General features: G+C 34.9%; 1 protein-coding gene across 2 annotated transcripts; it reads right to left on the reverse strand.

Moving 5' to 3' along the window:
* Positions 1-1,051: 1,051 nt before the first annotated feature.
* rxfp1 (relaxin family peptide receptor 1) lies at positions 1,052-27,994 on the reverse strand. 2 transcript variants are annotated; one of them, XM_034035295.3, is made up of 18 exons: positions 27,628-27,994; positions 23,856-24,005; positions 19,876-19,959; positions 15,474-15,579; positions 14,775-14,846; positions 13,096-13,167; positions 11,224-11,295; positions 10,639-10,710; positions 9,987-10,061; positions 9,630-9,701; positions 6,719-6,790; positions 5,466-5,537; positions 4,858-4,929; positions 4,523-4,594; positions 3,740-3,969; positions 2,902-3,312; positions 2,376-2,594; positions 1,052-1,567 (listed from the first exon to the last, which is right to left on the reverse strand). In XM_034035295.3, exons 1-18 carry the CDS (start codon positions 27,674-27,676, stop codon positions 1,254-1,256), a joined length of 2,286 nt encoding a protein of 761 aa, XP_033891186.2. In that variant the 5' UTR covers positions 27,677-27,994; the 3' UTR covers positions 1,052-1,253. The 2 variants fall into 2 exon arrangements, with proteins under 2 accessions (XP_033891186.2, XP_058887436.1); XM_059031453.1 differs by lacking the exon at positions 5,466-5,537.

The following is a 27,994-nucleotide window of genomic DNA, read 5'->3' on the forward strand; positions in this document are numbered from 1 at the left end:
AAGTCTACTGGAAACCATATTTTTAGTACAGTATTTCATGTTAGATTTCTGTCAGATTTTTGTTAAGTATATGGAAAACTACAAAGCGGCATGTATGTAATTCAATATGTTAATGTAACATTATTCAGCAGGTTTCATTTGACATTATAAAGAAAAATGAGTTAATTCTATTGGGTGATGCAAAAGTTTTGTCCACAGCTGTATAATCTTAGCATAATCTCCCTAGACATGTATTCCACAGTTTTCACAATATAACCTAACGTTCTGTTTGCTTTAATTGCCTCACCACATTGGCGAGATACATTGTAAGCGAGACCACTATAAGCTGGAGATCCTTTTTAAAGTCTTTGTTCCCTATGTCAATCCTGTTCTTTTTTTACTTATAACCTATATGTGTATGCCCAATATGCAGTACTTTATGTTTCTTAACATTAAAATTAATTTACCACAAGTTTGCCCAGTTACAGAGAAGGTCCAAAACCATTTGAATGAACTGATCTGCATATTCAGAGTCCATTACTCCCCCAAGTTTTGCATTATATGCAGATTTAACAATCTTGTGTATGTTGGTCCAAGTCATGTATACAATGTAAGGGTCAAAGTACATACCCTTGTGGTACTCCACTAAGTACGTTATTTAAGCTCAGTATCAAAATGGGAGTCTTTTTGCTTGAACACCAACTGCTGTATTTTCCAATAGAACCTACAAACTAGTTTCTAATGGTCTCAAGTGACAAAAGTAAAAATACTGTTGAAAATGATGGAATTCTACACATTACACCTGACATTGCAGAAGACGGTTTTTATTAATTAAGTAAATACTTCCTGAAAAGGTAAAAATACTGTTGAAAATGATGGAATTCTACACATTACACCTGACATTGCAGAAGACGATTTTTATTAATGAAGTAAATACTTCCTGGAAAGGTAAAAATACTGTTGAAAATGATGGAATTTTACACATTACACCTGACATTGCAGAAGACGATTTTTATTAGTGAAGTAAATACTTCCTGGAAAGTTTTTGGGTCATATTTATGTAAGTTGACTGAATCTTTTTTTTTTTTTTTTTTAAGATTTTCTATTTTTGTCTGCACTGAAAACAAAATAATCATTGCATTTTATTCAACAGAAGATTATTTTCAGATACACCTGAGATCAGCTTTTAAGTGAAAGCTTCAGTTCACTTAACAATATACAATAATATGTAATAATTTACCAAAAAAAAAAAAAAAAAAAAAATCGATATCAAATCAAGTCCCATTACTGCTTTTTATAGGCAACAATTCAACCTTCCCAGAATTATTATATAACATTTCAGAGGGGTCTGTCGTGAATTTAGGTGTAGATAGTGCAGGAGTTGTCTCCTGTACTGGCCACATTTCCAACCACATGAAGGAGGGAGTGTATGTGGGCTGGCTGTTAGTAAATGATCTTCGTTGCCTGTAGTTGTACCAAACTTGATGTATTTTTTCCTTGAATGGACGGGTTGTTAATGTGTAGAGTATTGGGTTAAGGGCACTGTTGATTGGCAAAATGAAAATAACCACCCAGGAACTTATTGAACCTGCAAATAAATACAGAAGAAGGGGTACTTTATACAGTCATTTGTAGCTTTATTTATAGAACTGTGTATGGTTCAATAGATTCTTAAAGCTGTTCATTTCAAATTTTTCAATTACTTGGGGGGGGGGGGGGGGGGGGGGCGGGGAAGCTCCCAATAAGGTAGTTAAACCACCTATGAGCTTGAAATAATCCAGATGTTTCTTATTTGCTTAGGAGTGGTATTCCAGATTTTTTTTGTTTGTTGCTAATTATGGTTTTGAAGTGAATAGCTTTGAGGATCGGGCCCAGTGTTTAAGATAATCATGTCTGAGACTAAACTACACTTTGTGTCTTATAATTTTACAACAAATATACCTACAGTGAGATAATTCTACTTTGGTATAGGCTGAATACAGAACTGTGAATTAACACTAGCATCCTTAGCTGCTTCAAAATAGTAATTGCACACTATTTCTAGAACCAAAATGTTAACAGGCTGAATAACCTGTTCACCTCCAATACCCTGGTTTAGTGGTTGACACACAGCTGCTGTTTGTAATGTATTGTCAAATGGTTAGCATTAAACTATTGACTAAGTATGTAGATATGTTCATATCAATCACTGCCAATTATAAGGGTAAATATGGTAGTATTCCATGGTAAATTGTACAATTAGTTCTTATGCAGCAAAAGCAGTAAAATAAAATTTTACCGTTGGTCCCTATTTTCATTTATTTTAAAGTAGGACTTATTGACTATAGCACAAGGTATAGAATGGTATTAAATAAGGTCTTTTTTTTACCTACCCTGTACATTCAAAAGAGACTTACCTGGTATTTCTACATGCAGCAATGATAAAACCTTGAGGATAAAAATAGGTATCCAACAAAGTGAATCTGTTAATACGATGAAAAAGAAGCGCTTGGCGATGGTCACTTCTTTTTTAATGTGATTACTGTATTCTGTTGCTTTTGTGCCTGTTCGTTGAATGTTGTAAAACATGCTTCCATAAGAAAATACTATTATTAAAAAAGCCACCAAGTTCAGACCTGTGGAAAAGAAAATAAGAGGATGTTTCAGGTTTAAAATGTAATGTCCTGATTTATATTTAAAAAAAAAAAAAAAAAAAAAAGCAAAGGATTTTGTGTGACCAGATATTGCTAGCACCCAATACTAGGTTTTTAAAATATAATTTTGTATAGGACCTTAATGGAACAACATTAGTATAGTTTTCTATAAATGTTTCATATGGTTTCTGTGGTATTATTCTATTGTGTACATTGTCAACACTGCATGCATTTACATTACACCACATCCCACTGTTTGGCTTCAGCAGGTCTTACATGACGCACTCACCTAGGAAGATAACCACAGAGTACACCTGAGCCCCAGCTGTCTCTGTCTGCTCTGCGTGCAGTGGGAAACAAACCCCGTTGGTGCCATAGAAATTCCTGAAAAAGTCTTTGTTGATCAGCGGGACAAAAGCAATCCCAAAACCCAGGATCCAAATGACTGTCAGGGTAGTAACTGTTTGACATTTCCTGGGTGTAAGATATCGAAATGGGTAAACAATGCAGATGTATTTCTCCAAAGTCAGATAAGTCAGAAGCAGCACAGAGACTTCTGTGGACAGCATGGCCAAGGACCCCACAATTTGGCACTGTGTACTGTCCATCCATGACTGAGCATGTCTGTTGTACTCCCCCCGATACATGACGTCAAAGGCGCCTATGACAAAGAGATATACCCCCATCAAGCAGTCAGCACCTTCAGGGGAAAAAGGACAACAATACAAGTTGTCAGTGAAACTATTTGAAACTGTCAACCGCTCTCAGTGTTTATTTCAGGAACATTGCCTCCTCATAGTCTAATAAAGTGACCACACCCAATAAGTTTACCAAAAAAATAAACATTGCCAGAATACTTTGTAATAGAATTGAAACTCATCTTTCATTCTGCCACAATAGTTATGAGAAGAGGACTTTGACAAAACTAACATCTCCAAGAAATCTCTTTTTTTTTTTTTTTTTTTAAGTACAATCCCAGGCTTGATCCTTATTTAATATTTAAATTGTGGTTGTACCTTTCATAAAAAATGTTTCATACATCATAGTAAAATTATTTCTTCTTAGGCTGGCATAACAGTGCTGCCCCTGCATGCAACCCTGCAGGATTCTTTAGAGAGGTCACTTACAACAGAGAGACATTATGGACATGGCATGTAACTTGTTCTCAGATCTGATGTAAGACCTCATGCAGATAACAAAGATGTTTCCGAAGCAGGTAATGGCCGAGACCACCCAGACGAAGACTCGCAGCACAATGTTAGCCAGCAGGTCCTCGAAGGATGAAATGCCGTCAGTGTTGGGCTTACAGCTTCGCACATGAGGGGCGTAGCCACAGTACTGAAACTTCTTGAAGTATCTGAAAGATACAGCATCAGCTTTATTCTCCTTTAGGGTAAGGCAACATAACAATCTTTTTTAATGTGCGTTTTCTAAATTATTAAAAGCAATCTGCACAACTTACAAAAACGCATTTATAAATATTAAACATGCCTTAAACGGAAAGCATTCTTATTTTCCATTGAGAAACAACACTTATTTTTTCATATGGAAGTGATTTTCTACAATACTAAAAAGGCTATGTATAATTATTGACACACAATACAGTTATTATTACCTAATTTAGATATGGTCTACAAAAAGTAAATACCTGGTTAATAACACAACTACATCACAATAATAGATTTTTTGCATTCACAAAATAAATGTTTAGATTCTAAATGTGGTCCATAACTATTAAACACTCAATAATGGTGAATTTACCTAATAAGAAGAAACCTAATAAATTCAATGACAATGGTTTTGACGAGAAGTATTTTTCAATGTCTTGAAACATTTCTTTTAATATCTTTAGATTCTAAATGTGCACCAATTACTGGTATATAAATAAAATAGGAAATTGGAATACGTACATGTGAGTTAAGTTTTTCAAAGGCTCAAACATTCTTCTCTGTATGTTTCCAATCTCAATGCCCTCTATACTGCTGTAAAGTATACATCACAACAAGTTTAATTTAGAGGTTGCACGTCGAGACAGACGATTGGTTTGCTGCAATAGATTTCAAATGATAAAGAGGCAGCATGGCCTGCATTTATAGGTAATAGAAGTTAGCTTGTTACAGCCTATTTGATTTACTTTCTGGACACACTATTCCATTTTGAATGTACAATGATAGTACTGAAAATAAATTTCCCATTATAAAAATAAGGAAATAAAGACAAGAAACATAACCACAATTGAACTTACAGTGATTTTAATTTACTCAGGTAATCAAAGTGGTCCACTTGTAACTCCACAATTGGGTTGTATGAAATGTTCCTGTAAAGAAAAACAGAAACAAGCATAAACGGCTACATATAAAAGTTAGTGAAATCCTTTACCATTAAAGTCAACTACAGTTGCTCTGACAATTTTGGCACCAATTATCAATCATTACATATACCTGCTAAAGTTCAGACATCACCTCCCCCCTTCAATAATTGAAAATGATTATTAATATACAGTTCTTATTTTGGGATTATGTTGTAACTTCAATTTTTACTTTGTATTACATTCTTTGTGACTTTCATAATATGAGGCCATAATATTATCAATACAAATTCAAAATATTATTTTCTGGTTGAAATCAGCTTCAATTTATTGTATGAATAAACATAACATCAAGCAAGGCCCTACAATAAAGACCCTTACGTTATGGCCCGAAAGGTTTTCAGGAAAGGTTTTATTGTTATCAAATAACTATGATTTCTGTTCCGAAAACTCAAACTTTAAAAAAAACTCTCAAAATGATTAAACATGTAAATATTCTGCTTAGAGGTTTTCTGAAAAATGAGATACTTTGTTGCCTAACTTACAGCTGTAACAGCTCACCAAGTTCAACAAATAGGTTTGGAGGTATGGTTTGAATCCTGTTGTTTGACAAATCTCTGGAGAAACACAAATACATCAAACACATATATATATATATATATATATATATATATATATATATATATATATATATATATATATATATATATACACTGCTGTGCAAAAGTATTAGACATGTTGCATCTTTCTACTCTGATGTATTACGAGCATCAACAATTTACTCAAAGCCTCCACTAGTGTTTTCTACTATTGTAACAACCCTGACTTGCATAAAGAACAAAAAAAATTGTGTGAAATAGCTTGCATCACTCGATTTTCAAGGTGTGGTATCCAAAGCATAATCAACAAGTACAGAGAAACATTATCTGTAATTGACAAACCCAGGACTGGAAGACCCAAAAAGCTGTCTAACAAGGATGAACAATACTTGAAGATAATATCCTTAAGGAATAGAAAGAAGACAAGCCTTGAATTGACAGCAGAACTGGCAGAAGGCACAGGTGTTGTTGTCCATCAAATCAACAGTACGAAGGTCACTCAGGACTTAAAGGATGTGTTGCAGTAAGAATACCTCTGTTAAGAAAGGGGAACAAGACTAAAAGGCTAAAATAGGCACAAGAACACAGAAATTGGACTATGGAACAATGGTCAAATGTGCTTTGGGCAGTTGATGGATGGACAATGACACCTGTGCCTTCTGCCAGTTCTGTTGTCAATTCAAGGCTTGTCTTCTTTCTATTCCTCTAAGAACACAATCTAATATAAAAACAAAATATTTTAGATATATTTTTTAAAACACTGCTTGGTTTGTATAACGCCTCACTGTTCTCTGTGGTAAAACATAGTGAAAGCCTGGTAAATCAGATAAGTATGATCAAGCTTGCAACCCATAGTTAGCATTTAGCAGTATAGAAATGTACCATGGTAAACTTTGAACATGGTTATTTTTTTTATAATTTTCTACCTGAGCAAGCCATATTGGACTGGAATTGAATTTCCCCTCCAGTTCTCTTTGGTTTGTACTTGTGATGGGTGGGCTGAGTTGAACAATGTTTTCAGCACAAACACAAAACCACTTCAGTACAGAACCTGTCCAGAACCACTAATAGCCTCAACTAAGACTTCATTCATTAAGAGAATAGGCGAGCATTCCTTAAGCCAGTGGTTATGATGAGTATGATGGCTCAGGTCTCCGGATCCCATCAGACATTTAAAAAAAAAAAAATTATAAACTTACAGTTCCCCCAGTTTGTGTAGAGGTGAGAATGCATTCTCATGCAAATGAATGATTCTGTTCCTTTGCAGCACCCTTTGAAAAAAACAAAACAAAAAAAAACACAAAAAAGCATCACTTTAGAACATGTTCCAATTGATCAAAAATATGGCAGACCTAAATACAGCTTCTGTTTAAATCTATGTGTGTCTTTTCATTTTTTGTCATTAAAACTAAGTACAATGCCCGGAATGCTCATTTTATTTTAGATTTATACTGTACCAGTATTAAGATCTGCCACTGTTTAGATCAGTTTTAGAGACTGTCGATGTCCAAAGTTTGAGTTGAGTGTACATTTCTACATACATGTACGTACTCAGTGTATCTGCCAAGTACTGAGGCATCCTGTCCTTGACTCCAGTCCTTGAGGGCCACAGGGTCTACTAATTTTCATTCCAACTTAAGCTCTTGATTAACTTAGTTGATCTAATTATTTGTACCAATTGGACATATTTAAAGTTTTACAGTCTTTTACAGTTGATGATTCCAAAAATGCACTTGATTCAAGGCACATGACCTATGAAACATTTTGAGGCCTGAAAAGAAGTCTTAAATTTGTCTAATTAATCAAATAATTAGACCAAATAAGTAACTGAGAACACGTGTGGAGCGAAAAACAGAAAACACTGCAGTCCCCCAGGAACTGAGTTTGACACCCCTGCCCTAAGCGTAGATAGTGTTGGGTTTGTACAAATAGTGGTAGTTGTGAATGCAATGTAGCAGGACAGCGTCAGGAAGGAGGTTCAGTTTCAGGAAAGCTGCAGTTACTACAGCACACATGTATTACTCCCAACGGGACAAAAAACAAACAAACAGGGAATAGGGCCACAATAAAGCGTTAAACAAAACAAAACAACTGCACACGCACGCACGCACGCACGCACGCACGCACGCACGCACGCACGCACGCCTAAGCAAAGCTTTCAATGGCTTCTCCCCTCCAAAAACCACCAAACAAAGGGTTTTTATATACATGTGGCCATTCCCCAGTTAGCACTCAATTACCTAATTAGGAAATGGCCACATACCCAACCGTTATTGTTGGCAGGGATGGATATAACCCCATCTCTTCCAAACTTGCATTTACAAATATTCTATTTACACAAACCCCACACTATTTACTCTTAGGGCTTTTGCCCCGCCACAGACCCTTTCCTGTTGATTACTACCAATAATGCCTTCAAGGAACATGAGAGCAGAAATAAGCAGTAATTAGAACATAAGAACATAAGAAAGTTTACAAACGAGAGGAGGCCATTCAGCCCATCTTGCTCATTTGGTTGTTAGTAGCTTATTGATCCCAGAATCTCATCAAGCAGCTTCTTGAAGGACCCCAGGGTATCAGTTTCAACAACATTACTGGGGAGTTGGTTCCAGACCCTCACAATTCTCTGTGTAAAAAAGTGCCTCCTATTTTCTGTTCTGAATGCCCCTTTATCTAATCTCCATTTGTGACCCCTGTCCATAATAACATGATTTGTCCATAATAACATGATTTACTATTAAACATAATTAATCTGCTATCTTCCCCCTCATGACTAAACCTGACTTCCAGCAGGAAGATGCAGCTTTCATATTATACAAAACACAGCAGTGAAATACAACCCTGCTTTATTTATTTTTTGCTCTATATTGCAAATGTCATTTCTGTCCGAACCAAATTCATTAGGTAGTAGCCTGCTTAATCACCAGCTACTACTATGTACCAACAGCTTTAATTAAGAAGTAAGCATGACCACACCCTTGTAATGAATAGTAAACATCCCAGGTCAACAGTACATAATGATCAATTCCATTACAAAAATAACTGGTTTTAAGTACCATACTAATGTATTATTTTACTGCTCGTTACATAAATACAATGTAAAAGTGATCCACAAAAATAACTTTTTTTAATGCATTTTTTATTCGTTTTTTAATGATCTTAATTTTAAAACATAAAGTACAGTATACATTTTGTATTAATAATTAGCAAGCCTTGGCCAAAACAGGAATACACTAAAATAAAGTAACAGTTTATAATATACCTGGCTGAATTTACAACGCAACTAATCAAAAGTCAAATTAAGCACTCAGACAAAGAAGCATACATGTGCATTGTTTTCACATGTTAAATGTTTGTAACAAAGTCCCAAGTTATGGTATATTGATTACTGTGAGTGTTGAGTGAGAGCTCTGCCTGTAAATATTGTGGTGTATGTGTGTGTTTTGGTGGTGGTTGTCAGGGATGGGGTTAATTCCTGTCCCTGCCAAAAACATGTGAGAATGTGGCTGCTCCTTAATAGAATAATTGGTGCTAATGTGGAGCAGCATTCTATAAAAGGAGAGCCCAGGGCTCCATTAAGGAGGAGGGAGTTCTGTGTCTGTGTCTGTGTCTGTGTCTGTGTCTGTGTCTGTGTCTGTGTCTGTGTCTGTGTCTGTGTCTGTGTCTGTGTCGGTGTCGAGAAGATGAATGCCCAGCCTGACAGCAGTTTCTGTGTATTTTGTTTAAGCCTTTTGTTTTGGCCCTTGTGCCCTTTTGTTTGATGTTATTTTTGTTTATTAAAATTCTTATCAATGCTTAAACTTAGTTTTTCCTGTGTCTGAGTCTCCTTCCCTACCAGTAACACCTGGGCCCACAGTGCTATCCTGTCAGTGTAGAAGTGTCAAATACCTACCTGATAGCGTGTAAACAAAGTCATCTTACAATCAGATTCACAACTTAACACAATCTCTGTTAAAATATTACCCAACAACTAATGTGTTCTCAAATATTTCAACAGAAGTTCAGACTTGAATTTAGTGCCAAGAAATATGATAGCTTTTGACAAGTGTGACAGGTAGGGTTTTTCTGGAAATGGACTTTGACTTTGAATTGCAAATGGTATTTACTTACAGTACTGTTAGCATGTTGCATGAAGAAAATGTGACATTCCCAACACTCTGAATGTAATTTCCTTCCATATCTCTAGAACGAAAATAAAGAAAAACACAGGTTTCCGATAATGGAAACAGTGCAGAACATTTACCTTTATTCACAAGTATATCAGCATCCTTTCAATTTCAATTAGATTATAACGTGATTTTCTGGTTAGTTCTGTAGTGATGGTGGGCCAAAATGTGGGTCACAAAATCTGAGTGGCATTTTAATAATAACTATCTACACATTTTAGTAATATTGAGTTTATAGAGGGCCATATAAACATGAGGTAAAAACAAAAAACAAACTGTACTATAGTTGAGCAAAACATACACCCAGTTCAGTTTAGGCATTTCTTGACAGAAGGGCTTGTCGTGTAGGTAACTGATAGAATTATTCAGCAACATCCTAGAAGAAACAGCAAAAACATACATGTAACATGTGACATAGAATCTACAAAAATCAGCGCATTATCTCAATGACAAGGTCAGGAAAATTACATATGTCTGTTTGAAGTGAGCACATTAATAGAATAATTTGTTCTCCTTTTACAAAAAAAAAAAACATTGATAAATATGTTTCTTTTGAGTTTTGACACTTATAATACAATAAACCCTACATTATTTTGAAGCAAAGTCAAATTGAATATATGTAATGTTATAAAACTAGCAAGAAACTACAGTTTTTTTTTCTTTTTTTATCCAGTTACAATTTTTTTTTTTCATTTCAGAAAATGTGTGTTTGCCTTGGCATGTTTTGGTCCTCTGGCAGTCACTGTAGAATTATTTTGTTCCAAACAAGTGCAAAAGGATTTGAATATAGGTATGACGGGTAGAAAAACAATTAGGACCCAATATAATAGCTACACAATTTCCCCATTCCAGCTACTTACTTACAACTTTAACACAGGGGCATAATTTCTTTAGTCAGAATACATTCTCCTTTAAAACACAGTATCTTTAGGTTATTCAGTAAAAAGACTTACAAAAGTACAAGTGAGCTCAGCCCAGAAAAAGTTGAAGAGGAGACCCTGTTAATTTTGTTATTTTCAATGATTCTAAAAGAGAAATAGGAACACGTTATTTATTTTAAAGAGAAATACAGTCCATGCTAATATATTAAAACAGTTGTACATTGCAGTGACAGTTAAACATAAAGTAAACCTAGAAGGTAAATGCAAACACTTAAATAAGTGATACGTATGTTGTAATCTTACTGCAGTAAATATATTGTGTTTCCCCTAATTAATTACTTTCAGTAGTCTTTTCACCAGCCCCTTATCAAGATTTAGGAACATAAGAAAAATTAAGAATCAGAGGAGACCATTGGGCCCATGATTGTTGGTCTAGTTCCTAGTTCCTAGAATAATATAGTGTTATATATCCTCAGGTGTTGCTACAGCTGTTTAAATAATGTACCTGGAATTCTTCTGAGTGATACCCTCAGACATTTTAAAGGGAAAACAATGTATTAGAAATAAAAACTATACAATGATAAGGCAGTCAGTGCACATCACAAAATGACACAGAAATACCTCTGCTTTAATGAAAGAACAATCATGGAAACCTACAGCCATTCAAGTTTATGAAGATCTTGGAATAAGCCTGACTTCAGAAAGGTTATCTTATTGTGACTTAAATATCTGAAAGACAAAAGAGCAGCAACTATTATTAGAATATGGATCAGAGATTTCCTTTAACCTGATTGGTCAATGCGAGGGCTTTAATCTCTGGTAAAGGACTTTGCATGTTATCTTTCAAACTATGTTTAATCACTGTTCTATATCAATCGGCCCGAAAATACGTAAATACAATAAATACAAATACGTAAATACACCTTTTTTTCTGCTTGATGAAAGAAAATCTGTTCTTGTACACGTCCTCTGGATGTTATCTGTCAGTGTAGACTCATTCTGCTTTCTCGCTGTCCTATCTATCTATTTAAATTTAGTATAGCAAATACATTAAAAAATAAAAATCGAGAATAGTGTTTGCTGTCAGTGGCAATACAGGAACCAAATACCAACTAGTCTCCGGTTTGAATGATGAGTTGAAGAAATCAAACAACTGAATGTAGTCTGATTACCTTCAGCAACTTTATTTCAGCATATCACAGAAAGAAGGCAGGCACAGTACTCAAAGCCAGACAGGAGGCTTTGAATAAACTTTATGAACACACACTGTGAACATGTTACTGAACAAACAGCACGATCAGCATTAACACAAACTAGATATTGTTAATTACTAAAATGTTTTAATTTATTTCTGCCAAATAAACTAATAATAATATGTATTAGGACCGAATGGTAATTTAAATACTGAAACTTTCACAAATACACGAACATGCACTGAAATCCAAATTAAAAATACAACAGCTCACAGTGTTCACTTTCCTGTACGAGGTACATGAACAGCTTCATGAAAGTAGAAGTTTTTTTTTTGTTTGTTGTTGTATCAATTGGCAATACCAACAAAGTGTCCATGCTGGGATAACGAAGCCTGAGTGAAGGCTACCAGACCACAGACGAAATTCTGAGCAAACGGTATTTCTCATGGAATAATGAGAAACACGTTTGTATTCATTAGCAACAAAAACTAGTGCTGCATAAAATCACAAAAAAAAAAAAACAAACAGAAAAAACTTTTTTTTTGTTTTTTTGTTTTAACATATCATTGTTCTAATAGCAACAGAACCCTCATAAGAGGGCTTTACCATCTGGTAAGCTCCTTCTAGTTATGTTAAACACCCCTCCCCTTCGACAGATTTAATGACATGAGGTGGGCCTTACAAGATGGTAAAGCCCTCTTATTCAGGTTCTATTGCTTAATTATAATGTTGTGGATCTAGTATCTCTGCTGGATTAATTAAAATGTTTTTGAGTACAGTTCTCGAGATCGGTTATGTAGTGTGGACAGGGCCTTAGTTAAGCTGGGGGTAATAAAACCAACTCAGTTGCTGAGATACAGATCAAACTGGTCTACGCTGCAAAATGTACTGTAGTGTAGATCTGTAAAACTGCCTTAGAATAAAATGACAGACAGAAACACAGGTATAAATCACAGACTGACCTACAGAAGGATGTAAAGCATACGAACTCTACATGACTTACTGAGTTCTGGCTGGCTCACTATTATTTATTTCTTAGCAGATGCCCTTATCCAGGGCGACTTACAATTGTTACAAGTTATTACCTTATTTTTACATACAATTACCCATTTATACAGTTGGGTTTTTACTGGAGCAATCTAGGTAAAGTACCTTGCTCAAGGGTACAGCAGCAGTGTCCCCACCTGAGATTGAACCCATGATCCTCTGGTCAAGAGTCCAGAGCCCTAACCACTACTCCACACTGCTACCCTTACCTATCAGGTATAATGGTAAAGAGTTATGGGCACTATTTTACCTAATTATATCACATGCTGACAAAATGATTAACACTTACAGTCTTGTTAAGTTATACAATCCTCGGAATGCATACACAGACACTCGCCGGATTCTGTTGTGCTGTAAGTATCTACAAAGACACATAGTTGAATTTAATGCATGGATAAATACTACACATTTCTGTGATAAAAAAGAAATATATATAAAGTTAACCTGTACATCAATGTAAATGCAATCATTAGCCTTTAACATCTACCTTGTGGAGGATACAAATTACCCAGGGGTTCTTTTGAAGGTAAAAAAAAAAACCCACAAAAACAATGACAGTTTTATAGCATGGCCACAAGGTGGCACTGTGGGATCTTTACAATCTACTTACACATGTGATTTACTGAGAAACTGGAGGATGTAAGAACAGGAATACAATTATATTCACATTGCGACTGGTTTTTAAAATAGAAATATTCAAGGCCATGGAGAATGGGATACCAAAGGCAAGTAAGCAAAAAAATAAAATAATAATATATATATAAATAAGTTTATTTAGCAAATGCCTTTATCCAACGTGACTTACAGAGACTAGGGTGTGTGAACTATGCATCAGCTGCAGAGTCACTTACAAATACATCTCACCCAAAAGACAGAGCACAAGGAGGTTAAGTGACTTGCTCAGGGTCACACAATGAGACAATGGCTGAGGTGGGATTTGAACCGCTGACCTCGTGGTTACAAGCCCTTTTCTTTAACCACTGGACCACACAGCCTCCTTGTATACATATAAAAATATAGTTGCACTTGTAGCTTAAATATATTTGCTAAAATAAAAATGTTACTCATTTTTATTGGTCTGCATTTGCATAACTGTTAATGGATCCATATTCTGATTTGCTTTTAATCATTAGTGCATATATTTACTTTGTCACGGGGATTAAATATGATATTAAAAAGAAAACAATAAAATAACTGTAAAGTGAGCAATAAGAGGGTGTGCATTGTTATAACTGTATGCCTCATGTGTGTTGAGACTCTACAGTAAATAACAAAGAATGTCTACAGTGCAGTGCATTTCTTCAATACTATTCTCCTCAGAGATGTTTCCTTTATGAGAAACCTGCAGAAAAGCCTTCTGACTGACAGGGAAAGCTATGGAAATTAAAATCCCTTTTGCCTGTTTTGGGTCTTCTTTTTAATGCTTCTGTCATGGAACCTTCCCACTGTACAGCTGCAGTACACTGAGAAGTAATTTTCCTTTCTTATCACTCAAGTAAAACAATGTGCTATCCAAGTAAATTTGCTATTAATATGATCACGCTATGGCTATGCCCATACAAAGTTCCTCTCACCATTAGGCTGGTACACTGACTTGACTGACCCCAGACACCAATAATTCAGATTTTCATTGCATCTCTTTCTGTCTTTTAAATCCATGTTGATAAAAACACTATAGTAGGTATAACATTTGAATGACTGTAGCTATAGCCGTTTTAAGTAAGTAGTGCTTCAAGTATAAGTAATAGCAAAGCCATATTCAAAATGTAATCCCAGTCAAACCATTTGTCCTTCAAGTTTCTTTTAGTTTGTCATTTACCCCCCTACAGTACAGCTGTATTGCATTGTATAATGTCAGTGAAATCCGTTACTGCCAACATATTCTAATTATAATATATTTCTAAGAAGAGTTTTCAGCCATTTTCTGTATAAGATAAGAAATATTCATGAGAATCATGTCATACGTACAGCTTTTGGAGATTGTGGTATTTTCTGAAAATATCTGCATTCAGTTTCCTCAGCTTGTTCCTTTGAAGTGACCTTGAACACATACAAAAAAAAATATATAAAGCTCTGTACACCAGTATTTTGTAGGATATTATTTTTCAAAGGTTTTCAAAGGTTATTACTATGCTAGTATCTCACCCAAACATGGACGTTTTCCTTAATTCTTACATTTATACTTGCACAATGTGCAGAAAATGAAAATATGCAAACTGAAACCGTGAGCCTGCCATGTTAGTTTAAAGTACTTTGATACAAAAGATCTTCAAAGGAAGTCCAAAGAAAGATTCATACATATGTAATTATAAACCAACTGGGAAGTGATAGATTAAACAATGTCACGTATTTTCTGAATGACGCTTTCTTTGTGCTCCATTCAATGGAAAACTGAACAGTCAAGACAGGGTGAATTTGGAATGTTTGTTTAAATTGGGCTTCCAAGTGGACATGGCATGGATTTGTAATATTATCTGATATTTGTCATTTTTTTCAAATGCAGTATTCCCATAAATAAAACTTTCATGAGGAGCTATAAACAACACTTGTTAAACGAAGTGAAAGCAGGACAGCTGTTTTGAATGCTTGACATAAATAAACACCTCAGTCATTCTGCCTAAAGTGTCTCACTGTTATCTACACTCAAGTTGCTGTGTGTCTACTCACATCATTGTCACGTTTGTAGATACTGAAGGGACTGATCGAAGTTGGGAGCCAATGCAGTCAAGCTCCAGACCTCTGCAGAAGCACTTTTCTGGAAGATGCCCAAGCACTACACAAGGAGAAAATAATCATCTCTCACAGCTTTAAAAAAAAAAAAGATGCGGAGCAGTGGTGCTGAAAGCTTTCAGCTAAAAAATGTTGGCTGACATTCCACAGTGTATATATATATATATATATAGCATTATTTTGAAAAGCTTCTTATAGATACTGTATTTAACCGTTTAGGAAAAATACAAGAGGAAGTGGCTGGATGAGAATATAATAAAACAGTTCGTAATACTGCGGTCCAGATTTAGAGTGTGGAGTAGTGGTTAGGGCTCTGGACTCTTGACCGGAGGGTTGTGGGTTCAATCCCCAGTGGGGTACACTGCTGTTGTACGCTTGAGCAAGGTACTTTACCTAGATTGCTCCAGTAAAAACCCAACTGTATAAATGGGTAATTGTATGTAAAAATAATGTGATATCTGTATAATGTATAATGTGATATGTTGTAACAATTGTAAGTCGCCCTGGATAAGGGTGTCTGCTAAGAAATAAATAATAATAAGATTGCGCATGTTTTACGACTGTAAAACGGGCGCCGAGGGTTCTGAATTCTTGGATGGGATTTATAAAACACACGCAATGGCATAAACACGCAATTAAGACGTGATTTCTGTGTGCTTTAGCCCTTGATGCATATGTAATTCTGGGACATTTCTGAACAAAACCACTAAAATTGGGAGGGGATTTTGCAAATGAGGTCTATTAAATATTCTGTCTAATTTATTAAAGCTGCCGGTAATTGCTTGATTATTTTAAGAACTCTGAAAAGCAGGTGTTAATTTGCCACAGTCAGACAGTAGGCTATATAAAAAGGCAAGGTGATGTGGTAGACTTGTCTGCAGCAAGGAGACATCGTTTTCAAGGACAAAGAAACATTTAATAACATTTTGCAAAGAGCTAATTTTTTTAACCCTTCTGATCAAATCAGTTTGTAAATTGTGGTTTATAATACCATATTGTTTTGCAAACTCCAGTTTTCAATACATGTTTCATAGCTTGCATGACAAAAAAGACTGCAAATAGAGAATATGGAATCCATGTAAAAAAAGGTTCTTAGAAGCACCTAAAAAGGTCTCCCCACAGTGGCAAAGCAAGGTTCTAATGAGAGCCTTTACTTCTAGAGTGTAGGCATTATTATAAGAATGGTGGAGGAGATTAAGAAAAGATGGAACGATATTCCGAGGCGCACTAAAGAAAAAGTCTCATATACATGTAATACAATGAGGGCTCATCCTCCACCTTTACTTCAGTAATGCCTACAGAATTTATATTTTGTAATATGGCATTCTGGTATTTAACAATGCTGGTTCAGGCAGTATTGTTAAATTCGAGTTTGAAAGAAAACGGTAAAAAAAAAAAGACAGAGGGACAAATGATGCAGTTAGTTTGTAGCTAGAGCAAGTACAGTATGGCTGGTTGTAGGCACATCTGAATAATGTAGCTATATTATAGACCATACAGATATGCTTTAAAATCATACATAGAGTCAGAAATACAGACATACATAAGAAATAGGAGAGATGTAACTGCATAAGAATTTAAGAAGATATAAGTCGTAGTTAAACTGAAGATTGTTCGTATGAAGCTGTGTGGAGTTATTATTGTTGAACATATTGCTGTACAATGGAAGGATTTTCCACCCGTTTGACTGCCAAGGATGTAAGTAAATAAAACGTATTGTTTCTGAAGTTTGAAAAGTCTGTACGTCTGGAATTATTCTATACGAAATAAGAAGTTGAACAATATGCGAAGCACAGTAACTAGATGATGTGTCATAATGTATAAGCAACCTAGATTACAAACTCTGAAGTGGTACATTTGTTTATTAAGAAGCCACCGCACATTCCATATTTTATTCATTTGTCCTGGTGATGTATTTCAAGCATGTAACACATCTTCTGAAAAAAGAAACAAGGACCAGGGCTCACAAATGGAGATTAGATAAAAAAAACAGAAAATAGGAAGCACTTTTTTACACAGAGAATTGGGAGAGTCTGGAACCAACTCCCCAGTAATGTTGTTGAAGCCGACACCCTGGGATCCTTCAAGAAGCTGCTTGATGATGGGATCAATAAGCTACTAACAACCAAACAAGCAAGATGGGCCGAATGGGCTCCCATATACAATAATTAAATACATTCTGTCAGATTTTCTGAGTAATTCTCTTTCTTTCAGCAGGTATTCAATAAAACCAAACAAGTCTATTCCTGCCTGTTCCTCGCCATTACAATTGAGTACCAATTGATGGTAATTAACTTCCATAATGAGTGATTTAAAGGCAGATTTAAAGCATATTTTCCTTTCACCCGGGGCTCTAACATTTTTACTGCCATGCTGTGTTGAGAAACAAGCAAAAACCATTGATTCATCACGTACATATACTGTGTTTGTTTGTGTGAACTGAATATAATTTAGTACACAGCATTTTACCAACAGACTTCACCATCAGCTTGCATAGGAGACAATCCATTTACCCTTAACCACAAACACTTTGCTAGATATAGTTCCACAAAAATGTCAAATTAATATAAATAATGTGCCAATACCAACAGATATCAAAACACGGCTGACACTCTTTCATTTTGATAAAACTTTGTAACATATAAACAATTGATAAAGTTAGGCAACACTGCAGGATTCTATTTTCTGCAATAATTTTGAATAATATATATATATATATATATATATATATATATATATATATATATATATATATATATATATATATATATATCTTGCAGTAGAGGGGTAGGTTTAAGCTGGTATCTACTGTCACAGGCAACTGGAACACATTTTTCACAACCCCCCTTCTCAGTGGCAATGGTGTGTTACTTTCTTTAAGTAAGTTTAAGCATTTCTGAATCCTAATGTTCTTAATTGTTCAGCATCATCATCTGTGAAACTGGCTGGATATTATATAATGCTGATTAGTACTTGAGAACTCTCCTAGTAGCAGCTGCAAACAATAATTATGGAGAAAATCCTGAAAACAGTTCATCATGTATAGCTGTTGTTTATTTAAGAATTTGTTTCAAGTGAATAAAACAACATACAAATGTACTAAATTAAGTTATTAGTATTTAGTCAAGTGTCATTAAGCATCATATCCCTGCCAGGCTTGCTGTTTCTAAGGGAGTATGTGGTTAGTATTTTATACCATAGTTCCATTTATCAGGGAGCTAGTTACTACAAGAAGCATAAAGAGCAGGGCTTGAAAATCCTGTCTTAACTGCTGAGAGTTAAGGCAGGATTAAATCTGAACTCAAATGATTGTCCAATAGCAGACTGCACTGTATAACATTCATACATGCCCTCCACTCTGCCATTTTTTCTTCTTTTGATTTTTTATTTTTTTTATAAAGCCCTGCTAAAGAAATCCAGAAAAAACAGTGACATAAGAGGACATCATACTTGGTCTTGCACAGACCTTTAATGTATACTGTGGCTGTTATTGTTTTCTACACACTATTGAGAGTATCAGACTTTCATCTGGTCTATTTCAGTTGTGCCAATCTAATGCCAGCTGGACCAACACTTCTGGCATCTAAATTTAAATTTTAAATAGTTGACTTTCGTTAGCGCCCTCGCCTTCGGCTCGGGACGCATAATTCCAGTCGCGGTCAACTAACACGCGGTTGAGCCTTCATCGACAGGCACTATCGCTTAATTAATGCCCTGGAAGCTGATTGGCTGATGATGCTGAATTTTCGGAACCACAGTTACCCTTGCTATACATGTTGTAACAGCTGTGTGCTTTTGGTGCAACATACTACCATAGGTATCTGGAAACTTAGCATACTGTAGATAAAATGACCACAGTGTATTTATATAACAGATGGCCTTGTCATGAGTAGACATTAAAATAATAATATAACACATTCACGCATCAACTGATTCAAACAGCCATAGAAACCTACAATTGTAAGTCTCTTCCAGAGTATAGCATAACTACATGCTACACTATGCACAGTCTTAAAACAGCAGGAAACGACCCAGAACAATAATGTAGCTGCTCTACCTGCAAATAATCTGTGATTTTATTTTAATTATGGAACCACTATCCCTATAACTGCTTTTAAAAAGCAAGAAAGTAAACTATGATTACTGTGGGCAATTATGCAATGTTTACATATAAAATACAGAAAACTGTCTTATTACTGTTGCTGTTTGTGTTCTTATTTGGTACTATTTAAAAATGCTTTATGGATAATGACTTTATAATTTAAATTTAGGCCAAGGGTAAGTCCTCAGAAAAACCTGCCTTTGCCTTCTGCACTTGCTTCAATATTAGGTTACTTACAGCACTTCTTGGATACGGTTCCAGAATCATAAGTGAAAATTCCAAAATATTTATCGAACAGATGGGGCCATCCATTATTATCTCCTAAAAAAAAAAAAAAAAGAGAGAAAATTAAATAAACCCACTGATGACGAACACTATTACATTGTTACCTGCATGTAAAAAAGAAACTGATTAAAAATGTGCTAAAGCTTGTCTGAACTAATATTAAAATGATTACTATTAAAATAAAATACATTTTACAGCATTTGAACAAAACATGTAATCAAAATCGAATATCAGATTTTTATCGAAAAATAATTCACACATAAATTATCTACGGAATACATTCTCAACTTTCACTTGGGACAGCATGAGAAAGGGAATTTGTCTTATGCGTCTAACAGTGCTGCTGGTTTTCTGATACCACGATAGCCATTCTTCTCAATCATAGTATCAACACTTTTGCAAGAGGGGTCATTATATGAACACACTCTTTGAGTTGGGAGGTAGACCTCTTGCCCCAGGGCAGAGAGTTGGTCAACGATATACATCAACTGCCCTTTTCTTTTAATTACTGACACCATCAAGTCTGCTTGGAGGAAACGGGGCTGCCAGTCTCTACACTGGTTTCAGATGGATCCACAACTAGAAAAGGAGGAAGACTTTAAACCAGCTAGGTGGTTCCTGTTAGGAGATGCCTGAATAAGTGGTTGCAAAGAGCACAATCAGTGTGAAAAAAACATCCTAGTGAAACAATGTTACATTATTAGTCCCAGCAGCTCTACATAGGAAAGAATCACAGGGTACCTTCAGTAATGAAAAGAGGACTCAGCCTGTCCAGCTGTTGTGATTGCTGGCAGCACATAAGCAGCCTGTAATTTTCTAATTTAAATAACCTGAATAACCCCGTATTTTTATAGTAAACTTAGTTTGACCCAAAGCTCTATAGTGACATGTTTAATTAACTGCTACATTCAATTTAGTAGCCATCCATAGCCCTAGGTACATATGACTAGACATCATTATATAGTTTTTCTATAGGAATATTGTGTAATGTCAATTCCTTTTTTTATGCTGGTTACCACTTATTGCTTAATTGATTTTAATAAAAATTTATTATAATTAATAAATTTTGGAACTACTGGTTGTTCATAGAATGAATGAAATTTGAAGTAAGTTTTGTCGTGTTAAATTAAACTCTTTATAAATCCAGCTGGTTAATGATTGAGAAGCTGATTGACCATTACGTGAGAGAAAAAATGTGAGTTATAGTAATTCATTATAAGATAAAAGTCTAGCTGGAACTTTTTCTTTACGAGTGTGAAATATTGTGGTAAATGATCACGCCGTGATGGAAAATCAATTGAAGAAAGTGTACAGTATGTGTAACAGTGACATCATTCCACCACATTTCCTCTTGTTCAGCTTTGAAAAGCCTTTAAAAAACACATTTTTTTCTAGAATAGTCCATTGCTCATTAGAGGGGTATTTCAGCCCCTATTGCACATTATTTGACAGTCCTTTTAGTATTATTTTTTCATAGTGCAGTTTTTTTGTTTATACCATTTTTATAACATCACCCTTTCTTAGGATATACTTGAAACAAAACTCCCTGTCAACAGCAGTTACTCCATAGTGTAATGTGTCTTAATACTTATCATTTAAGATTCAACTTAAGGGTAATATTATAGTGCATGACTGAGTGATACATGCACAGGGCACAAAGCTTTCAGTATTTACAGCCTGAATTTGTTGTAATTTATCAGTTATTTTTTAAGGCTTTTGTATTAAAAGTTATCCTGTACCGATATCTATACATTTTAAAAGTATTTATTCATTGGCACTCAAATTGTCAACATTTCTCAAATGTTTACATGTAGGAAAAAAAACTGAACCACAGTTCTGCTCCACCTGGCTGCACAATTTCACCCCATACACTCAAGTATATTTAATCAAAACAAATGTGCAGCCCTCTGAGCTACCAATGCCCGCAAGCAGTCAGAAAAGCAATAAAAAAACTATCACAAAAAATCTTATCACTAGATATATCTTGCCATGCTAGGATGGTGAAGCTTTGTAATGTGTTAAATTGAAAATGTGGCATAGTTCTTTTATTGACGACAGGAACACAATAACATTGATATCTTATCTAAAACAATCTCTTTGTGTAACCAGACTCCTACTATTTGAATTGAAATTGAAATTAAATTGAATAATTCAAACACCTTACTGGCAGTAATCATCCTGGGTTATTACAGGCTGTATTCCAAACAGGCTCTACGGCGATATTGACTGACTCTCTTCAGGAGCAACAGGTCTTTTCAGAAAAGAAGTGTCCTCCAGCAATCATTAAACTGTTATTGAAGGGATAATGGCATTGCTGTACCATGTCACAAGGTAATAATGGAAATAGTAATACAAGGGATTTTGTGATTGTGGGAGTTCCACTGTTATAGAGAAAAATGCTATAACTTGTTGTATATTCATAGGTAAAGATTTGAGGATACATTCTTCAGTTGTAGCGTCTCCTTTTCACATGGAAATCCACAGGAATAGAAGCATTTGCTAATAAACGGTTTGCTGCCTATTTTGTTAATTTGATTTGGAAAATCTAGGTAATCAGCTATGCAAAAAAATAAATAAATAAATAAAATGCTTTATGGTGTAAAGTATAATCTTCATAGTTTTCTATTGGTACCCAAACTATTTCCCTGGCATATTTTAAGAACATTTCACTATTCATTTTTTAGGATATACAGTTTCTAGGTACATTTTTTTAATGAATTTTATTATGAAAAAGATTCATATTAATTAAGCAATGTATCAGTATAAAACAGGAATGGATAATTATTCTGCAGTGTGACTTGAAGGGACATATTAATGCAATAGACAGTTTCACGGGACAATCAATCTCAAATCCTAATTAGGGCTATTGTAATATTGGGTATGAAATACATTTGAAAATCCTAAAAATGTATTTAGGCTAAGTACACAGTACTATAAAATACCAGTCTTATATGTTGTTGTTAAATATAAAATATTTAACAGTAGTAATTAATTATGGTATAAACTTGGAAGAACTGATACTTATTGTCTCGATACCTTTAAAGGAGTTCAAACTAAAAAATGGACACCTAGTGCCTGAGACATGTTTTTGGTTTGGCCAGTGCTCCTAAATGGTTTCTAGTAATTTGAAGAACTTGTTTGTATTGGTTGTGCTCATTTGAATTTGCTTGCTTTTTGTATTATATGCCACCTTCTTGACCAGGTCTCCCTTGAAAAAAAGACTGTAATCTCAATGGGACTTTCCTGGTTAAATAAAGGTTAAATAAAAGATAAAAAATAAATACTAATAAACATAATGTATAATGTCTTCATAATGTAAAAATATATAAGTACAGTAGATGTTTTATATCATTAAAATACTGCAACTGTACTGCAAAAACTGTTTATCCTTACAAGAAATAATGACAGACTTAAACAAACTAAACATTTACAGAAAAAGGACTTGTGTTGAAATGCGGATTTATAACAAGCACAATGACACATATAGCTACTTGCAGAAACGTGTACTTAAGAAATTAGCACTTTAATTATGAATATAGTTTTCTAATTACTGCTTTTTACGGTAGACATAAATACATTATTTCTGGGCAATCCTTTACCAAAAAAGATATGGTGAGTACTTTTTGAGCAAAACAGCAAAGAATAATTAATAGCAAAAATAGACAATTAGGCAGAGGTTTTAGGTTATTGTATAATGTCATTAGTTTGTGTTTTACTTCAAATACAAAATGACAATAACAAATATATATATGTATATATATATATATATATATATATATATATATATATATATATATATATATATATATATATATTCTAATAGATTTGGCAATTAATTTACTTTTACTTTGTAGAAAAGGCCAACTTAAAGTATGTCAAATAATAAAAAATATATAGGTATATAAAAACTGAAATATAAGTGAAATACTCACCACAGTTCTCTTCATCCTCTTGGTTACCACAGTCATCCACACCATTGCAGTGAAGAGGCTGTGGTAGACATTTTGTGAGGTTGCCGCATGGGAAATGTCCAAGGGGGCAGTTCGGTTTAGCGTCAGAGATATTTAAAGAGGCCAAAGCAACTGAAATGTAACATAAAGGTACAGTTAGAACCATCAACCATCAGATAATCAGATTAGGATATCTGCTGCCTCTTGAGAGATACATAGTTGTAGAAACTTGGTTTTAAAACAATGTTTACAGGTTCATGCAGATGAGAGCAGCTACGTATATACTTAACAGAATAGAAACGTTAATTTAGAATTAACATTATAGATTTGGAACATTTCATTATAAGTAATTGTAACAGGGGAGATCTGGACTGACTGTCTGGCACATTCGTATTACTGCAGGTAGAGGGCAGCAGTCTCGTGGGATCCGCCTGTCGGTCATGGCGATGACACGGAGAGGTAGGGAAGAGGGTGTGTGTGCTTTCCCTCTCTCTGAGTGGCTGAGGGGCGGGCCTTGGGAGACTGCTCGGCCCATAAGAACTGGCTTGGTTATGCGCTCGGGTGGCCGGGTTGGGGAAAGTACAGTGTCGCTGGCAGAAGAGGCCAGCGTGAAACAAGGAGCAGGCGAGCCCGGTTGAGGGGGCAGCCTTTCATAAAAATAAATAAATACGTACCCGAGGGGACGTGTGCAGAGGTATGGGGAACCCTGGCCAACCCCAGTGTATAGGAACAACTGAGTGTAGGACGGAGACCCGTGCTGACCGGCTTAGCGGCAGTGGGGGCACTGCGTAAGCAGCACTTTTGTTTGTAGTTTTATTATTGTGTTTTATTTTCCTTTTTTTCTTTCGCCTTCTGTTTTCATTATTATTTTTGAGCACTTGAAGGTGCACGGATTGGGATACCTGTGTTGGTAACCCCGTGGTCCTGGTTTACTGTCGGCAGTATCCAGACCACGGACAACAGCGCCCTCTGCAGGCTAAACTAAATAAAAATAAACAAGTAAAATAAATAAATCTGGGCACCTGTGCGGTGTTTCCAAATAAAATCTTCTGTCTCCCGTGTCAGTGAATACCCCCACCCTTCCACAGTAATATATACAATGAAGATGAGAAATCAGGTGGCAGTATAGGTTATACAATAAATCAGGGATTCACTTTAACTGGTTCAAACCCAAGGCACTGCTTAAGATATTATTCAATAAACAAACCCTTAGCAGTGTGTGACAATCAACTGTTAGGCTACTTTATAAAAGGATTTTTTTTTTAATCACCCTTTTTACAGTGGTGTGTTCAGCAAGTTTTCTCCTTTGTTGGTGTACTCTGAATACTTGCACTGCAGCTCACAATACAGCGACAGTGATAGACAATGACCTCTGATGTATCATGTCTAAGCCTATGGATTACTCCTAGTAACTGCTTGAAGAGTTGGTGGAACTTTATTATTTAGGGACTAATTCAGCGACATGATAGTGAAGCAGTAGAATCTTAAAAGGTGAATATACTGTATATTACACCAGACCTGCAGTGCAGTTACATAACATGTCATAATGCTACTAATTGAGAAAAAAAAAGGTTGAATGACAAGACTAAGTTGATTGGTTCAAGTCTTGTAAAATTAACATTTTTTCACCTTTTTAAAAAAGAAGTTAATTAAAGACAAGAGTAAAAATGCCCTACAATTCCATCTATTGGAAGGGCCAGTAAAACTTGCGGTCATCCTCTATAACTAATGTATTCAAAACTACCCAGTAGTCCTGTGTATATTGCCCATTTAATTCAGGAACCTATAATTTGATTATACCAAAAAGCCTTTAAATTAACTTTGTGTTGCAATAGACCAATATAAGCGTATTCAGGGAAAACAAACATTTAGAGGACTAAAGAGGTTTATAAGGATGTTTTAATTGTTTTAAGTCCTTGGTATAAAAAAAACAACAACAACGACATCAACATTAATGGCATAGGCTTAATGGCATAGGCTTCAATGGGCAGTATGGCCTGAGACTTTAAACAATGTAGCTCAGTTAAATTTTAGTTATTGTCAACATACATTTAATTGTACAACTTGTAAACTGTATAATATTCTACCGTATATGCACTGCTAGCACATACATTTTTTAAAAAAGAGTTTTGAATAATTTGCTTCCAATATATTAATATTGTACACACTGCATTTAAAGAATCAACCATGTAATGTAATTTTAGGCAGCAGAGGGCATCGCAACCAACATGATTAAATGCCCATGGATTTGTAATTGTGTAAATTATTATTTTAATAATAGTACAATACAGTAACTTCATTCTATTGTCTGTTTCAGTAAACATGAGTTAACAATGTGATATAATTCCTTTTACATTTTTTTGGCCACCCTGTGTTATTTCAGAAACGTGAAACTATCCCTGTCCTAGAAGTCCAGGTAAAACGAGTTCAATACATTTCCACAACACTCAGCACATTACATGTATTTGCTGTTCAGCAAGGTTGAACCACAAGCAAGAAAATCAGTGATCTCACCAAGAGTTGACATCGGCAATGTACCGGTGTCACGTCAGTTTATGCTATCTATCAAATTGTCCTACCTTGCATGCCCAGACTGTTTTCCCCTGCACTGCGCATGCCCAGATTTATTTCTCCTTGCAGACGGAGGACACTCATCAAAAACAAATACCCAAGTCTTTGGATATGAAAGACATGTTTTGTAAACATTTTATTCCACATGTAACTAATCGGTTTTATATTGAATACTGACAGCTGCTGTTAACGAACATTAAAATGTACTAGAGGGATATTTTTTTAAAATAAAAAAGCAAAAGAAAAAAATGCACCAATACACTGACTGCAAATGTTTTAAATTGAAGCGTAGCCTTTTCTATAATTAACCTAAAGTACACATTTGTAAAATTGTTTTGCAAAGGTAGCATACTTATTATTATTATTATTATTATTATTATTATTATTATTATTATTATTATTATTATTGGTAAGAAAGCTTGTATGTACTGTTGGATGAGATGTAAAACTGAGGTCCAATTGTAAGTTACAGCAATTGTAGATGCATAATTCACTCCCTAGTCTCTGCAAGTCTCTTTGTAATTACACACACACACACGCACACACACACACATTTTCCTAGGAATCATTTTAAAATGTATCAGATACAATGGATACGAAAAGGTATGTTTGACATTGTAGAAGCACCCATTAAATTGCCAAGGTATGGAAATTTGACAGCTGATCTGCATCCATCATATTTTGCTACCTTCAATAGAGAATTGCCAAAGTATGAAAACGTGACAGCTGATCTGCACCCATCAAATGTTCCTACCTTTAATAAAGAACATTATCAAAGTCTGATCTATTTTAGGCATCTATCAACTGGTAGACCTAGAACAATTACCGATATACTGTATTACATTTTCACAGCATGCAGAATCGGGTATATATGGGAATGCTATTGATGTATTATTATTATTATTATTATTATTATTATTATTATTATTATTATTATTATTATTAATACAGATATTTGCCTGGTGTGAGTTATGATACAGTTTGTCATGTTGTTGATATTAGTTTGACAATAAGTATATTACATTATTTTAGTTATGCTATATCATTTTTAGAATTTTTTTAACTACTCTCTATATAACCACCAAGATGAATTGTTGGATTGTTTTAACTTAACCGAAACAAAATAAATGTAATATGTAATATGCTTTAAGACCTGCATTAAAATAGAAAAAAAAGTACATACCTCTTCTTATTCCAGTAATCAGAAGCACAATTATAATATGAGATCTCATATTTTCACCACCTTGAATAAAAACGGTGGTCACGCAGAGGCTTTTTCTGTAATGCTTGTATTAGTTGATCAATAAGTAATTACATACAGGCACCGGCGACTTGTGCTGTACCACAACAAAAAGATATACACTCATGTAATCTTCTATGTATTTCATCCCTGGGCAGGGATCCAGCAGATACGGTGAGTACTTTTTCAGAAAACTGGTACAGTGGGAAGATTTTGCTATGGTAGTGTGATGTTGTTAGCAACAGCAGAAACTGGAATGCGTTGTTCACTACGGCAGCATTGCACACTTCAAGGAGCGACTACACAAACA

This window comes from Acipenser ruthenus, chromosome 1, assembly GCF_902713425.1.
Source record: "Acipenser ruthenus chromosome 1, fAciRut3.2 maternal haplotype, whole genome shotgun sequence".
In the NCBI taxonomy this organism is placed as follows: Eukaryota; Metazoa; Chordata; class Actinopteri; order Acipenseriformes; family Acipenseridae; genus Acipenser; species Acipenser ruthenus.

Bases quoted from the DNA above. Each gene is read 5' to 3' on its own strand.
- rxfp1 (XM_034035295.3), bottom strand. From the start codon at position 27,676: ATGAGATCTCATATTATAATTGTGCTTCTGATTACTGGAATAAGAAGA. The intron at 10,062-10,638 runs GTAAGTCTTTTT...TGTTTCTTCTAG, and splicing joins CTGAGCTCACTTGTACTTTT to GATGTTGCTGAATAATTCTA. The intron at 4,930-5,465 runs GTAAGTTAGGCA...TTTTCTTTACAG, and splicing joins CTTGGTGAGCTGTTACAGCT to GAACATTTCATACAACCCAA.